This window comes from Solanum tuberosum, unplaced genomic scaffold (genome assembly GCF_000226075.1).
Source record: "Solanum tuberosum cultivar DM 1-3 516 R44 unplaced genomic scaffold, SolTub_3.0 scf00068, whole genome shotgun sequence".
Taxonomy (NCBI): domain Eukaryota; kingdom Viridiplantae; phylum Streptophyta; class Magnoliopsida; order Solanales; family Solanaceae; genus Solanum; species Solanum tuberosum.
This window is the reverse complement of record NW_006238994.1, coordinates 2,015,935-2,031,023: the sequence shown is the minus strand read 5'-3', so window position 1 is coordinate 2,031,023 and position 15,089 is coordinate 2,015,935. Positions and strand designations below refer to the sequence as shown.

The 15,089-nt window shown below is 34.7% G+C and overlaps 1 protein-coding gene across 1 annotated transcript; it reads left to right on the top strand.

Moving 5' to 3' along the window:
* Nucleotides 1-624: 624 nt before the first annotated feature.
* LOC102596412 (pre-mRNA-splicing factor SYF1) lies at nucleotides 625-9,495 on the top strand. The gene is made up of 5 exons (XM_006345403.2): nucleotides 625-2,314; nucleotides 3,997-4,181; nucleotides 5,348-5,518; nucleotides 6,641-7,093; nucleotides 8,829-9,495. Exons 1-5 carry the CDS (start codon nucleotides 826-828, stop codon nucleotides 9,276-9,278), a joined length of 2,748 nt encoding a protein of 915 aa, XP_006345465.1. The 5' UTR covers nucleotides 625-825; the 3' UTR covers nucleotides 9,279-9,495.
* The last annotated feature ends 5,594 nt before the right edge of the window (nucleotides 9,496-15,089 follow it).

The following is a 15,089-nucleotide window of genomic DNA, read 5'->3' as shown; positions in this document are numbered from 1 at the left end:
GAGCAAGATATACAATTTGTTAACTTATGTGCCACCTTGTTTTTAAGTAATTTTTAATATTTTTTGTGAAATATTCTTAATGGGTAAATCGATTACCAAATTAATAATAATCAATAACCGATAAATCTATATTTTATGTTAAGTACTTTTATTGTCTCAATTTATCGAACATAAATGAATTTTGAATAGTCAATTAAAATTTTTATATGTTTTTTGAAATATCTGAAGTTGTTCATTATTATGATTTTAATACTTTTTATATAAATTTAAAAGATATAATGGATAAATTAAAGTGGTTTACAATTCTTTTAATGCAATTTTTTTTAGATATATTACAAATAAAAAAAAAAGTAATACAATTAAATTGAAATGAATAAATTACTAAAATGGGCCACAAATTTTAAGAAAAGCACCATTGGCTACAAATAAGGCCGGTATGGAACTATGGATGGGATCCATTCTTTGATTTTGAAGTTTATCATTAACTTTTAATTTGTTTTATTGATTTTTAATTTTTAAATATGCTAAATCAATAAAATATTTTTATGGATTTTCAATTTATTGATTTTGGTGCTTTAACTGTTGGATGTTAGTAATTATTTATTCAATTTAAATTACCTCTTAGAAAAAAAATTAAAAAGTAAAAGGACTTGTTCCCTATCTTCGTCCTTCTTCAGTAGGGTTTTCTTTCTTGCCAAAACCCAGATTCCTCCCTACTTCCCGGCGATTTGCGCCGGCGGATTCAGTTTCTGAACTTCTTCTCTCTTATATATAATACCAATCGCATTTTAAAGAGAAAATCCAATTCAAATCACAGCCTTCAATATGTCAATCCCGAGGGAGCTCTACCCCACCGAAGATGACCTCCCGTACGAGGAAGAGATCCTCAGAAATCCGTTCAGCCTGAAGCAGTGGTGGCGCTATCTAGTGGCACGAGCAGATGCGCCATTCACAAAACGAAGAGTGCTTTACGAACGAGCCCTACAAGCTCTCCCCGGAAGCTACAAAATATGGCACGCGTATCTCCGCGAACGTCTGGAGTTAGTTCGGAATCTTCCAATCAACCACTCCCTGTACCAAGCTCTGAACAACACTTTCGAGAGAGCGCTTGTTACAATGCACAAAATGCCACGGATTTGGATCATGTACTTGGTGAGTTTAACTCAACAGAAGCTCGTTACTCGAACTAGACGCACTTTCGATAGAGCATTGTGTGCATTACCTGTTACTCAGCATGATAGGATTTGGGAACATTATTTAGTGTTTGTTAGTCAAAGGGGAATTCCTATTGAAACATCACTTAGGGTTTATAGGAGGTACTTGAAGTATGACCCTTCCCATATTGAGGATTTGCTTGAGTTTTTGTTGAATTCTGAGCTGTGGCAGGAGGCGGCAGAGAGGTTAGCTGGTGTATTAAATGATGATCGGTTTTATTCTATTAAAGGGAAGACTAAACATAGGCTTTGGTTGGAGCTGTGTGACTTGTTAACACAGCATGCTACTGAAATATCAGGTTTGAATGTGGATGCCATAATTAGAGGAGGGATTAAGAAGTTTACCGATGAGGTTGGGAGGCTTTGGACGTCGTTGGCGGATTATTACATTAGGAGGAAGTTGGTCGAGAAGGCGAGAGATATTTTCGAAGAAGGGATGACAACTGTGGTGACTGTTAGGGATTTTAGTGTTATCTTTGATGCGTACTCCCAGTTTGAGGAGAGTATGCTTGCCTTGAAAATGGAGGAGATGAGTGATAGTGAGGTGGATGAAGGGAGTAATGGTGAGGTTGGGGCAGAGGAAGATGTGGATGAGGAGGATGATAGGTTGAATGTGGCAAAATTGGAGAAGAAGCTTAAAGAGTTTTGGCTAAATGATGATAAGGATATTGACTTGAGATTAGCGAGGCTAGAACATCTTATGGATAGGAGGCCAGAGCTTGCGAATAGTGTCCTTTTGAGGCAAAATCCGCATAATGTAGAACAGTGGCATAGAAGGGTAAAACTATTCGAAGGGAATCCGACAAAGCAAATATTAACGTTCACTGAGGCAGTTAGAACTATTGACCCAATGAAAGCTGTGGGGAAGCCACATACTTTGTGGGTTGCATTTGCAAAACTTTATGAAAACCATAAGGATATTGCAAATGCAAGAGTCATCTTTGATAAGGCAGTGCAGGTGAATTATAAAACTGTTGATCATCTGGCTAGTGTTTGGTGTGAATGGGCCGAGATGGAACTACGTCACAGGAATTTCAAGGGTGCTCTAGAACTGATGAGACGTGCCACTGCTGAACCAACTGTTGAGGTCAAACGGAGAGGTAATTCTGACTTTCCTTTGTATCTGTGCTCTTTCTTTTTTCATGACTGTTTCTTTATTCTTGTCACTTGTTAAGTAATTAGCCCACCAAGCTTAAATAATAGTTCAGCATTAGATCTAATTGAGTCATGGAATACAAAGAAGTACTCCATACTATATTGGTATTACCTTTTAATCAGGAACTAAAATTTTGAATGTGGATTTCGTGTTACTTTTGAAGTAAAACAATCTACCGAAGTAATTCTTCATCCAAAAAAAATAAATCTACAGAAGTAGCAAGTAGTAAGAAACCCTTCGGGGTGGCCCAGTGGTTTGAGCTTGGCACTTCCATGTTGGAGGTCTCAAGTTCGAAACCCCTTGCCAGCGAAAGCAAGGGGTTTGCCTTCTGGGTCGAGCTCGTCGCACCAGGCTGCCTAGTGCGGGTTACCTCTCCTATGTGGTTTGCGAGCTATTGCATAGGAGCGGGGGTTTTACCCTGTGCGCAACCAAAGGGTAGCGGCTGCGGGTTTCCCTTGTCAAAAAAAAAAAAAAAAAAAAGTAGCAAGTAGTAAGAAAAAAGCTTGCATTTGGAAAAAATCCAGACAACGGGTGATTCTTTTTTTTTTTTTTTTTGAGATAAGGGTAACTTTGTATTCACAAAAAATTCTATCATCCTAAGAAATGATGAATTGGAAACTTACATCCCATATAGTGGGCACACCCCCATAAGGGTAGTCAGATTACAAGTCTCCTAGGAAATCAACTAAATTTACCATTGCCCTTTCCAAATTTTCTTTACACCAAAAAATAGAAGGCTAATTTAATTCATTTTTATCTTATGAAAGTTGATATTTTTCCCTTCAAGACACCTAGCATTCCTTTCTTCCCAAATGGTCCGCCAAATGCATGCTGGGATAGTCTTCCACCATTCTTCCTTCCTGCCCCTGCTTCCAATTCCTGACTAATTGTTCAAGAGCTCCAGAGTAGTCTTTTTGCATCAGCCATCACCCAGCTAACCCTTAGGGATCCTTTGGTGTGAGGGATAAGAATAAATAGTCATGGGATAAAAAAATAGTCCTGGGATTAAATTTTGATGTCTTGTTTGGTTGCCATATTTGGGATATCTTATCCCACCATTTATACCATAGTGATGGGATAAGTTATCCCATATACATGGTGGGATAAGTTATCCCAGGATAACTAATCCCAGGATAGTATAACTTGTTCCCAACCGAACGACCCCTAAGTGTACATAAGAACATGTTCCACAGATTTGTAGCTGTTTGAAAGTGTAGGAATAGGTGGTTGTTTACCTCAATTTCCTGCTCACACATGAAGCACCTTGAGCAAATCTGCATACCTCTTTTCTGTGATGCCTCATGTATAAGGCATGCCTTCCTAATTAGCAACCAGGCAAAGCATGTCTCTTTGAGTGGGCAATTTCTCTTGAAACTGAAACTTAGCAAAGTAAATTTTGTCTCTATTTTTGTACCCTCCTGGCTAAAACTAATCATATGCTTTTAATTATTTTCTTTGAACTCCATGACCAATCTAAGTCTTTAAAATTGAAGCTGAAAAGTTTTAGGAAAACATTTAGTATATCTTGACTGAGGAATCTAGATATCTAATTTCATTTTCAGTTGATTGATGCTGTATGGATATTTGGGCTAACTCTTGGTGCTCTCTTCATGTTTTAACATGCAGTTGCTGCTGATGGAAATGAACCAGTGCAAATTAAGCTACACAAATCTCTAAGGCTTTGGTTACTGTTTGTGGATTTGGAGGAGAGTCTAGGAAGCTTAGAGTCAACTCGTGTGGTCTATGAGCGAATTTTGGATCTGAGAATTGCTACACCACAGATTATAATAAATTATGCAGTACTTCTGGAGGTATGAATTTCATTCTAATCATTACTTACGTATCATCCTACTGTTTTACGTGCTCTTAAAAGAATGGGGGAGTTCTTTGCATTTTGCATATCTAATGTATGAACCATTTCCTGGTTGCATCTTCGCCAGTTATTTTCCACGATTTACCCTCTAGTCTTAAGTTATTTTGCAGAACTTTAGAAGATTTAATTCTGTGAGGGGCAAAATAGGGATTGAATTCCCAAAACGGAAGTGGGATTGGAAGGAAAAAATTGACAAGGAAAAGGAATAAGGGGCCAGTAGTGGGAGAAAGATGGAAGGCAACATTAGTAAGCTTAGTAATCTCCAGATTGAAAAAGATCTCCAATCTGCATACTTGTTGATTTGAGAATATTCTTGGGATACTAAATTGTCACTAAGAAGGATTCTTGATAGAAGCTGTGAATAACTGGCTGAGAAGTTTCATTGTGTAGGTAACATAGAGCTTCTGCAATCAAAGAGCTATTCAAAATCCTCTCCCCCATTAGAATGTGGAGTATCCCATTTGTCACTTCTCCTCACTTGGAAACTAAATAACAAAGTATGTGAATTTATTAAAGAACTACTAAGTACTTGGTTTGTTTCTTACTAGGCAGAATTTTTTTTTAATTTCCTGCCAAATGAAAGTTGTAAACAAATATGAAATAGTATCTTTTAGACTTTTACACAAATCCCATTAGTGGGGCAATGGCCTTATGCCGTGTGATGCTATCCTAATGTCTGCTTACAACATGAAATCCTTCCACTCTTACTTTTATGACTCAGAAATCTTTACTGTTATTGATTTTCCATTAAGAAGGAGCCTTTTGTATAGTTAGTGACTATCTACTGGATGGCTTCACTATTGCTGCTGGGTTAGCCCTTCTATTGATTTTCCATGTGTGAATAGTCTCTCCTTTTACTCTGCCTGTTTTTCTGATTATGTAATTACTATTTTTATCCATCAAAAAATGAGATTTCTATGATTTCACATAGACATTGAAAGATCGGGATGTAAATGATTAAAAAAACAAGAGGATAATGTGAAGATAAAAAAAATGCATACATTTGAGGTCAAAATGCAAAAACTCAAGAAAAGAATTTTGGATATCTTTTCTCTCTGGTGCAATTGGATTTAACCTATAATATCTGGTATTCATTTTGTCTAGGATCACAAGTACTTTGAGGATGCATTCAAGGTTTACGAGAGGGGTGTGAAGATCTTCAAGTACCCACATGTTAAGGATATATGGGTTACCTATCTTTCCAAATTTGTGAAGAGATATGGGAAGTCAAAGTTGGAACGAGCTAGAGAGTTATTTGAGCATGCTGTTGAACAGGTATGTATTTGACAATATGTTTTATTTGTTCAGTCAACAAATATAACATTGGTTTTCTATGATATAAATCTGAATTGTAAAATCGTTCTTTTTTGCACCAATATGGTAAGTTCATTGATGATGATTTTTGGAATTCAATGATTCACTGTTTTAATTGGATGTTAGGTTCTCAACTGATGTTTAAAAATCTCATGAGTTTTTCCTTGTTTTTCTCCAACTCCCTTAATGAATATGTGGAGATTTTGCCATCGCTCTGATATTGGCACATTTGCTTCTCATTAGCAATATCATATCCTTATGCGTGTTGAACGTATGTAAGGGCACCAGCCACTTTTTTGGCCTTCTGTACAGATCTGATATTCATTTGAATTTCTTGGACTTGTGTACCCTTTTTACAACAGGGACATCCCCTTTTTTGGGTGCAATTTAGTGTCAGTCAATCAACTAACCCAACACTTCTTCCTCTGGCGTAACTTAATATTGTTAATAAATAAGAAAATTGGCGGATCTGCGATAGCAACAGGTTTAAATTGATGGGAGAAACCTTTGGCTGCCTAGATGTTTTGGGAGACACCTGTTTCTGTTTAAGAAGTGTCCGGAAAGCTATCTTCCTTCAGCCACCGTATATCTTATTCTTCAGTTACTTTCCAAATTATCCTTTTGGTCTTTCATCATCCTCTACTTTTTATATGATAGTATTCTACCTGGATAAGGGCGCAAAGGTGGTTAGAGAGCTCATTGAATCATTTTATGCATTGTGCTGCACATCTTGATTTTTTTTCCTTAGGGTTTAGTTTGAGGTCGTGTCATGTCTACCTGTGTGCATTTTATATTTATTTTTGATGCACAATGAATATACATGCAGCTTCACCTATGTTGCCTGTAATTTTCTGACATCACATAAATCTGTTGTTTAGTCTAGAATCATATATTGGCCATGTCTTGGGTGATAGTTGCACTTCCAAATTATGGGAGAAATTTTGTTTAATGCTGTTAGCAGAGGCTCTCATTTAATGTCTAACTACTTCTTGTCTGCGTAGTTGCATCTTAAAGCACGTTCATAAATTCTGTTTGTCAAACTATGTTTGGATACTCATCTTGTACTGTTTCCATTCCCACCAGACCCCTGCTGATGCTGTGAAGCCATTGTATCTTCAATATGCTAAATTAGAGGAAGACTATGGTCTTGCGAAGCGGGCAATGAGGGTTTATGATCAAGCTACAAAAGCTGTTCCAGCAAATGAGAAATTGAGCATGTACGAGATCTATATAGCTCGTGCAGCTGAGATATTTGGTGTTCCAAGAACACGGGAGATATATGAACAAGCAATTGAGTCTGGGCTTCCAGACAAGGACGTGAAAGTTATGTGCTTAAAGTATGCTGAACTTGAGAAGAGCCTAGGGGAGATTGATCGTGCTCGTGCACTATACAAGCACTCATCACAATTCGCAGACCCTAGATCTGACCCTGATTTCTGGGACAAGTGGCATGAGTTTGAGGTGCAGCATGGTAACGAGGATACCTTCCGCGAGATGCTCCGTGTGAAGAGGAGTGTATCTGCAAGCTACAGCCAGGTAAAAAAATACTCATTTAATCATTAAGTTAGCCATCTGTGATGTCCTTGAGATCAGTAAATTAAGGAGCTCAATCGTATTCTTACAAAGAATTAAGACCAAAGAGTACTTGTGGCATAGTTTATCCAAAAAAGTATCTAAGTGTACTTGCGGCATAAAAGAAGGCTGAGGAGGGAAATTGTTTTGGTACTTGATGGCTTCTAATAGGAAGGATTGTGTAAGAAGAGTAATAATCTGGTTAGAATGCTAGTACGAACTTAATCAGGATAAAATAATTACTTTACAATGTGTATCATCCAACATGGCATATAATTAACTTTGGAAGATGACAACCTAGCTTCTGATTAGACTGGGTCACTGGGAAACCTACTGTTAGAGCTACTTATGCTTTATGCCAGGAAATTTCTTGAAAATAGGAAGGGCTCATAATGTAGTATTTAGCTCAAGTAACTACCATTTTTAACTTCTTGGTGTATGAACTATCATGGACTTGGTATATTATATCAATCAAATCAGTCAACTATACTTAATCTCATACTAGTGGGTTGTAAGAATCCTCTATATACATATTCTGTTATATTCTGGTCCATGAAGTCCAATATTGAAAAACAATTACTTGTCTTTTAAGGCGAATTTAGGGTTCTCTAAATCTCACAACATCCCTTCAGTGATATAAAAGTCTTTAACCCAAGCCAAGAGGAATTCTGGCAAATATTAGATCTAATGCAAGTTTTCTAACAATTACCAAGCCTTACCCCAACAAGTTGGTATCTCCTATAGTGGTCATTTGTTCATTGTGTTCTTTTTTCTGACCTAAATGTACATTTATGAGAGATTTAGTCTCTTGAGACAACTTCTTTGTGATTTTGGATCCACCTCCTTCTTGTTTAGCACCTTAAATTGTCACATGTCACACTACCGGATCCGTGAATTTGGAGGTCGACGTAAAATATGGCCGAACCATCTTAGGTGATCACCTTATAATTTATCCTCATATATTCCTGCTTATGTCCTAGTTTAATTTGATCATTTCTAGTTATTTTCTGGTGAGATCACATATTTTCTTAACATACGTATTTGTGAAACACCGATAAGTATATATTATGCTGTTGAGAACCAACCACTCTTACAACATTGCCGCATCTCTCAGAATCGTTCTATAGAACTCCTATGGTGCTCCATTTGAATTATCCTATTTTAGTCCTTTATGCTCAACTTTCATCTATCATTGCATCCTTTTGGGGAAGATTTGAGATATTTGAATTATTGGACCTATCAAAAAGAATATTTGAGTTGTTTGTAGTAGTTACCACAAACCTATCCAATCTCACTTGATATTTGTTCTTTTGCAAGCTAAACTTGAAGTTCCTCGTTCTGTCTTACTCCACCAACCCTCACTCTCTAGAGTGCTAGCTTCTCTATAGTTCTAGTTTTGTTAACATCCTTGCTAGTTTTTCCAATGATACAATCATATGCAAATAGCATGCTCCATGGAGTTCTCAAATGATCTGCTATTGGTTGATTCATCTAAAAGTAAGGAAATAAGTATGGGTTTAAGGCAAATCTGTGGTGTAGACCCATAATTTAGGGAACTCCACTCGATCTCCTTCCGTTGGTCTCACTTTTTTGACCTTTCCTTCATACACATCCTTTTAATAGTTTTGTATATTCTCACATTTGTGCATTTCTTTAACTTTGTTGATTGACCATACTGACATTCTTCTTATACCTGCAGACACATTTTATCCTACCGGAGTATCTCATGCAAAAGGATCAGATGCAGACCCTTGAGGAAGCAAAGGACGTTTTGAAAAAAGCTGGTGTTGCTGATGATGAGATGGCAGCTCTTGAGAGGCAGTTAGCGCCCCCTGAAAATGATACAAAGAGCAAAGAACAGAGTCGGGTAGTTGGATTTGTTAGTGCAGGAGTAGTTGAGTCAAATGGACAGAAAGTCACTGCAAACAATGAGGATATTGAGCTACCTGAGGAAAGTGATTCTGAAGAGGATGATGATAAGGTTGAAATTGCACTGAAAGAAGTCCCTGATGCAGTGTTTGGAGGTCTAATCCGTAAGAGGGACGAAGGTGATGAAGCAGAAGATGACTCTACTGCCAAGAATAAAGATAGTGATGGCCCTCTTGGCGCGCTAGAAAGAATAAAACGAAGGAAACAACAAGCATCTTAGAGTTTGTATTTTTCTGCTGCATTAGTTGGTTTGAAATTTTTGACCTAATTCCTAATCGTGTAAATTGAAGTTTTAGATTGTTGTATAACTTTAATTTCTCCATAGAGAAGGTGTACATCACTCGTTATTTAAAGTACACGTTGTTTATTCCTCTATCCAGAAAATTGGTGAGGCGGTTAGTCTTTCACTGCAAGAATGCATCATTTTGTGTTTAGAATTGTATTTTGCTACTTACATAATTATAACAATCTGCCTGGTGACACATGATGAATCTGTCTTCAATTTTTTTTTTCGAAACTTGGCCAAACACTCTCGTCTCATTAATTTCATATCTTAATTTTTGGTGATAGAACGCATAGAACATTCAGAACGTTCAATCTCCTCTGTACTTTCAGAAATTTCATCTTCTGTACAAATAAATGCCTCTCCTCTTTTCGATTATCAACCTTTTGATAAACAAATAAAATAAACATTGAGCGTAGGAGAAAAGGAAGATAGGGAAGAAATTACAAATTTAAAAAATATCGAACCTTTTAAATTTGGATAGCTAACCAACTAAGTGTTTAAGTTTAAATAACCAACCAACTAAGCTAGTTAAGAAATTCTTAATTATTAACCTTTAAGTTTTCAAATAAGAGGGTTCTTTTTCTATGTTTCAATTAGGGGTGGGCATAAATACCGGAAAACTAAAAAACCGAACCGAATCGAACTATTTCGGTTCTTCGGTGTTTCAGTTCGGTGTCGGTTCTTTTTTTCCGGAACTTCGGTTCTTCAGTTCGAAGTTCGGTGTAAGGGTCTCGAAACTACGGTGCATCGAAGAACCGAAGTTTTATTAAATAAATTTAAAAATATTAAATTATATTATTTAATAATACTTATATATTTTGAATTAAAATATTTACCTGGCCCATTTCAATTTTTAAATTTTGGAGCCTAAACAAAACAGTAAAGGGCACACTTTATCATTTACACTTCAAAACGGTAAAGGGCACCCAACCTAAACAAAACTATTTTGATGTTATTACTTTTTATTGTTAGACTGTTAGTTGCAACTTTGAAGTTTGAAGTGTGAAGTGAACACCAATTGTTACTTTATCATATTTCCTCTTTATTTTTATTCACACCGAAAAACTAATTTAAAAATACCAAACTAAACCGAATCGATCTAGTTTGGTTTGAAATATGATGCACACTTTTCTAAAACCAAATACCGAAGAACCAAACCAAAATTCGATTAAATCAAATCGAAGAATCGAACGCCCACGGCTAGTTTCAATGATTGCGACCCTTTACAAAATTACTTCCCCCTTCAAAATAATTGTCACATCTGGAGCGTGTAAAAATCAAATAAAAAAATGTTATTGGATTATTGTAATTGGGTTATCAGATTAACAGATTTTTAATAATTTTATAAAAATAATTTATTGGGTTATCAGTTCCATTTTGATTTCAAATATTGGATAAATCGATAATTCGTTAAATACGGTAATAATTTACTACTATATCCTTCATAAATATTAAATATTAATGATTTAACATAACTAAACACTATATCAATACTCTACACTATAATCTACCTAATTATTATCTTTTTTATTTCACTATATTAAAACATTTATAACTAATTTGCTTGTTTTAATGTATCGCGCCAAATTATTTATTTTATGAGCATTTTTTTATTGGACAAATCTAAAATCGAACCATTAACGATTAAAAACCAAAAACTACTAAAATTCTTTTATTGATTTAGCGTATTTAAAAATTAAAAATTAATAAACTAAACTAAAAATATATAAAATAGAACCAAGCCGACGGATAACCTCATCACATCCACTTTTCAAGAGTAAATTAAGATAAATTCAATTATATATTAAAATTCAAATATTAAAAAACTACACGCATAATACTACAGGCCAGGTATCTATCAATCTATATAACAAGGAAAAATAAGAAGACAAATGCATAAGTAACAAGTGGTAGCATAAAAATGAAGGGCGGTAGAGCAAAATCATATTTGGTACTAATGTAGAAGCACCATCACCAAAACCTCAATGCATATTAATAAAGAGATTGATTACACAAAAAGTAAAGAACACTCCGACAGAGGTCGCCGGAACAAAACCATCGCCGGTGAAGGTGCAATATTCTCCGATGCCAAGTCTTGAGCCTCAGACATCTTCAAAACTAGCAGTACAACATAAATATAGAAAAACCTAAGGCAAGCCATTGATATATAACAAAATATTTATTTTTTAATGATTAATTATTTCTGAGAGAGACTTCAATTTTTTTTCAGTAGAAAGATAGGAGAAAAGCATAATACTTATAGTGAAGGAAAAGAGGTACAGATATTGTTTATTGCATGTATGCCATTTGGCTAGGGGAATTTTTGTTGGGAGAAACGGTGTCATTTTACTATTGGATAAAGATTGTCACGTTTTATTCAATCATCAAATTGAATTTATGCTCCTTTTTTTTGGCTTTTCGTTGTTCTTTTTCGAGACTGAATCAGGTTTAATATATATATTTTTTTAATATGATATATATTATAAAATTTATTTCTATTACCATTATATTCGATTAAGCATAGAGTATAAAAAAAGATTTTTTTTTCTGAGAAAAGATTGTGCTTTTTTTTTGTTTTTTGGATTTGAACGCGACAATTCACCTTGATCTCATTGATAATTTTGAGATTGATCGATCTCAAATAAATAAATGCAAAAATGATGAAATACAATTAACCGTATGTTACATAAGAAACAACAATAATAAACCACAAAATAATGATTTTATTTTGTTGGTGATGATATATATAGTACACAAAGATGTATCTAAAAAATCTTTCCTTCTCCCTACCAAGACCTGTAATCTCCTTCAATTCTTCATTCTCTTCCTTTTTCCCCCTTTCTAATTACAATTAAATCTCATTATAACGATATCATTTAAATCATCTTTTAGTCTCTATAACAAAATAATGTTATAGAAAATATATAATATAACATAATATAAAAAAAATCTATTTCAATTTTTTTTATGGTTATTAATGTAGAGATGATTGTTTTAGAGAAATTTGACGATATAATTTAGTGCATGAAATAAGCGAAGAAGGATAATAAAGTAGCCCCAGCCAAAGTTGCCACGTTGGGCAATGACACGGCGGCATCACTAGATGGGGCAGAGGCTGGGGCAGAGATCGGAGAAGAGATTGGGGCAGAGGTTGGGGGCAATATTTGAGCCATGACTGAACTAATTGAGGCAGCAACAATGAGGGTGACACAAGCAATCTTCTTCATCTCCATATTTTTTAAAAATAAATAAGTAAATAATAATTATATTTTTGAAATTTGTGTTTGATTTTTTTCTATTTTTTTTTTTTTTTGCTTTGGTGAATTAAATGTGGTTGAGAAGAGGGTTATATATAGTGTCTAGGTATAATTTGAACCACATTTGAATATTTATGGCTAGAGTGATTTTAGGGTAATTGTTAGAAAATTATCTGTTAGATTTTAAGGGTTCTCAATTTTCTTTTTCTTTTTCTTTTTCTAGAATTTAGCATTTTCTTGTTGGTTTTGGTTTGTCATGTTTTTTTTTCAGGTCAGAAGAAATTGCTAATTTGAAAATATTTTGACTATTTTTTATGCTTATGCTAAAAGAGAGTGAGATTTTGAGGGTTGTATTATTTCTTGTTCTTTTAAAATTTTGGTGTTTTTTCTAAAGATTTTTTTTGTTGTCTATGATATTTAGAGTTGGAATTTCAGTTCATGGTTATTAAATTAATTCATTTAATTCATATTTTAATGAGTTAGATCACTTATATTTCAATTAGATAAATATGAGTTTCAATCTATTTTATCCCATAAAAATATGGATAACATGTGAGTATTCATATACAAACTCACTTTTGTAAATAGGAGACCCCAATATCCTTTCCTTAAAATTTGAGAGAACATTTACAAGATCAATAAAAACACACAAATGCCCAACCCAACCCTGGCACTATTAACCCTCCCCTACCTGCCTATCTCCACCTACCCCCTTAACTCATGGTCTATTCCTGAGTCGGGGTTGGAGTCAGGATCGAGTCTTAAATTAAGGTTGAATCAGGAATTAGAATTGGAGCTCGAGTTGAGATCATGGTCGTGGTTAGGGTTCCATGGGAATCCTATCTTGAGTTGGAGTCGGATCTCGAGTCAAAAGTAGGTTAGGATCGGGATCAAGATTAGATTTCATACTGAGGTAGGGTCTCGAGTTGAGATCAAGGTCGGAATCGAGGTTAAATCCCATGCTGAGGTAGGGTCCCAAGTTGAGGTCGAGGTTGGGATTGAAGTCAGGTCCTAGGTCGATTAATGTGGATTAGAACGATTTACCCAATTCACAATTTGCCAATATTCATATGGTGCATTGCAATTCATTAATCCATTTTCAATCTGCACAAATCCGATTCAATCCCTCCATTTGCCGTGACTTGGGTGATATTATATATATGTTATCATATTTATTTTATGTGTAATTTACATAAATTTCATAGTGTTAAGAGCTAGTTATATTATTTTCCTACTCTTTTTCAAATTACAAAAGTCCTTTAAAATTTATTAATTTTGAATACATCACTGGACTTCCAGATACATCACTTGTTGGGTTTTGTTTACAAAAGTCTCATATCATTTGTTGGGTTTTGTTTACAAAAGTTTCTTAAAGCTGTGAATAGGAAGTGAAGGATTGTGCTTCTGATTTGTTAATCTGAATACATGAAATAACATAACTGGATTTCCAGATACATATCCGAGAGGGGACTTTACATCCGAATACATATAGGGGAGAGATGTAACTGAGAGGGGAGGAATGTTTCAGATAGGGGATAGAATCCGGATACATAGAAGAGAGATGTATCCAAGAGGGGAGAAATATATCCGAAAGGGATATGAATGTATCCGATATGGGATTTCTGAATTTTTTAAATGGTAGACAATCATTTTTATTTATTTTTTAAAAATAAAATAATAAACTGGTAGCTTAGTTGGAATAAGGACAAAGACTTGTCAGTCTGTCAATCACGTGGGTAAGATTGACCCAAACTTTAAACAAAGACTACAATTAAAATTTGACAAAAGGGTCAAAAATGCCCTTGTATTATGTGAAATAATAAAAAATGTCCTTTGGTTATACTTCGATACATTTATATCCTTATAGTTAGTGAAATGGGCCAAAAATACCTTTAAATGAAACGGAAGCAAACCAAAAAACTTAAATCAATGCAAACTCGATTGAGAAAATATCCATGTCTTCATTCAATCGTCAAAAAATTGTGTGTTATTGCGGGTAGTGGACATCAAATGATTAAAAAAAAAAGCCTTACGAAAGCTGGCTTTTCGTTAAGTTAATTAAAGACAATTGCAGTATTTAATGCAACATGCCTTAAAATAGTATATCCACCTAAATAATTGCTCAACTTATTACTCCACTAGTTATTAACCAAATTATCACAGGATTAACATTATGCACAAGACTGTTTTTTACAGAGTTGAGAGACCAAGAGTTCAAGACCATATAAAGTATTCACTTTTTTTTGTTTCCAGACTCTGTTTAATTAACATACTACTATAGTATAGCCTAAAGCTTCAAAGCTAATAAATTTCAAATAAGTTCCATCGATATTCAAATAAGTGCCCTGGAAGATTCGAGCGAACATGATGCTTCTTCAATAACAATTTATCTATCACGAATCACATGGAAAAAAACTACTACCTAATAAATAAAAAGGGGTCCAGCTAGCTATGAAACATGCAAATGCAAACCAATTTATCTTATATA

Excerpts from the sequence above, each read along its gene's own strand:
- LOC102596412 (XM_006345403.2), top strand. The coding sequence starts at position 826 with ATGTCAATCCCGAGGGAGCTCTACCCCACCGAAGATGACCTCCCGTAC. Across the intron at positions 4,182-5,347 it reads ATTATGCAGTACTTCTGGAG|GATCACAAGTACTTTGAGGA; the intron begins GTATGAATTTCA and ends CATTTTGTCTAG. Across the intron at positions 7,094-8,828 it reads TATCTGCAAGCTACAGCCAG|ACACATTTTATCCTACCGGA; the intron begins GTAAAAAAATAC and ends TTATACCTGCAG.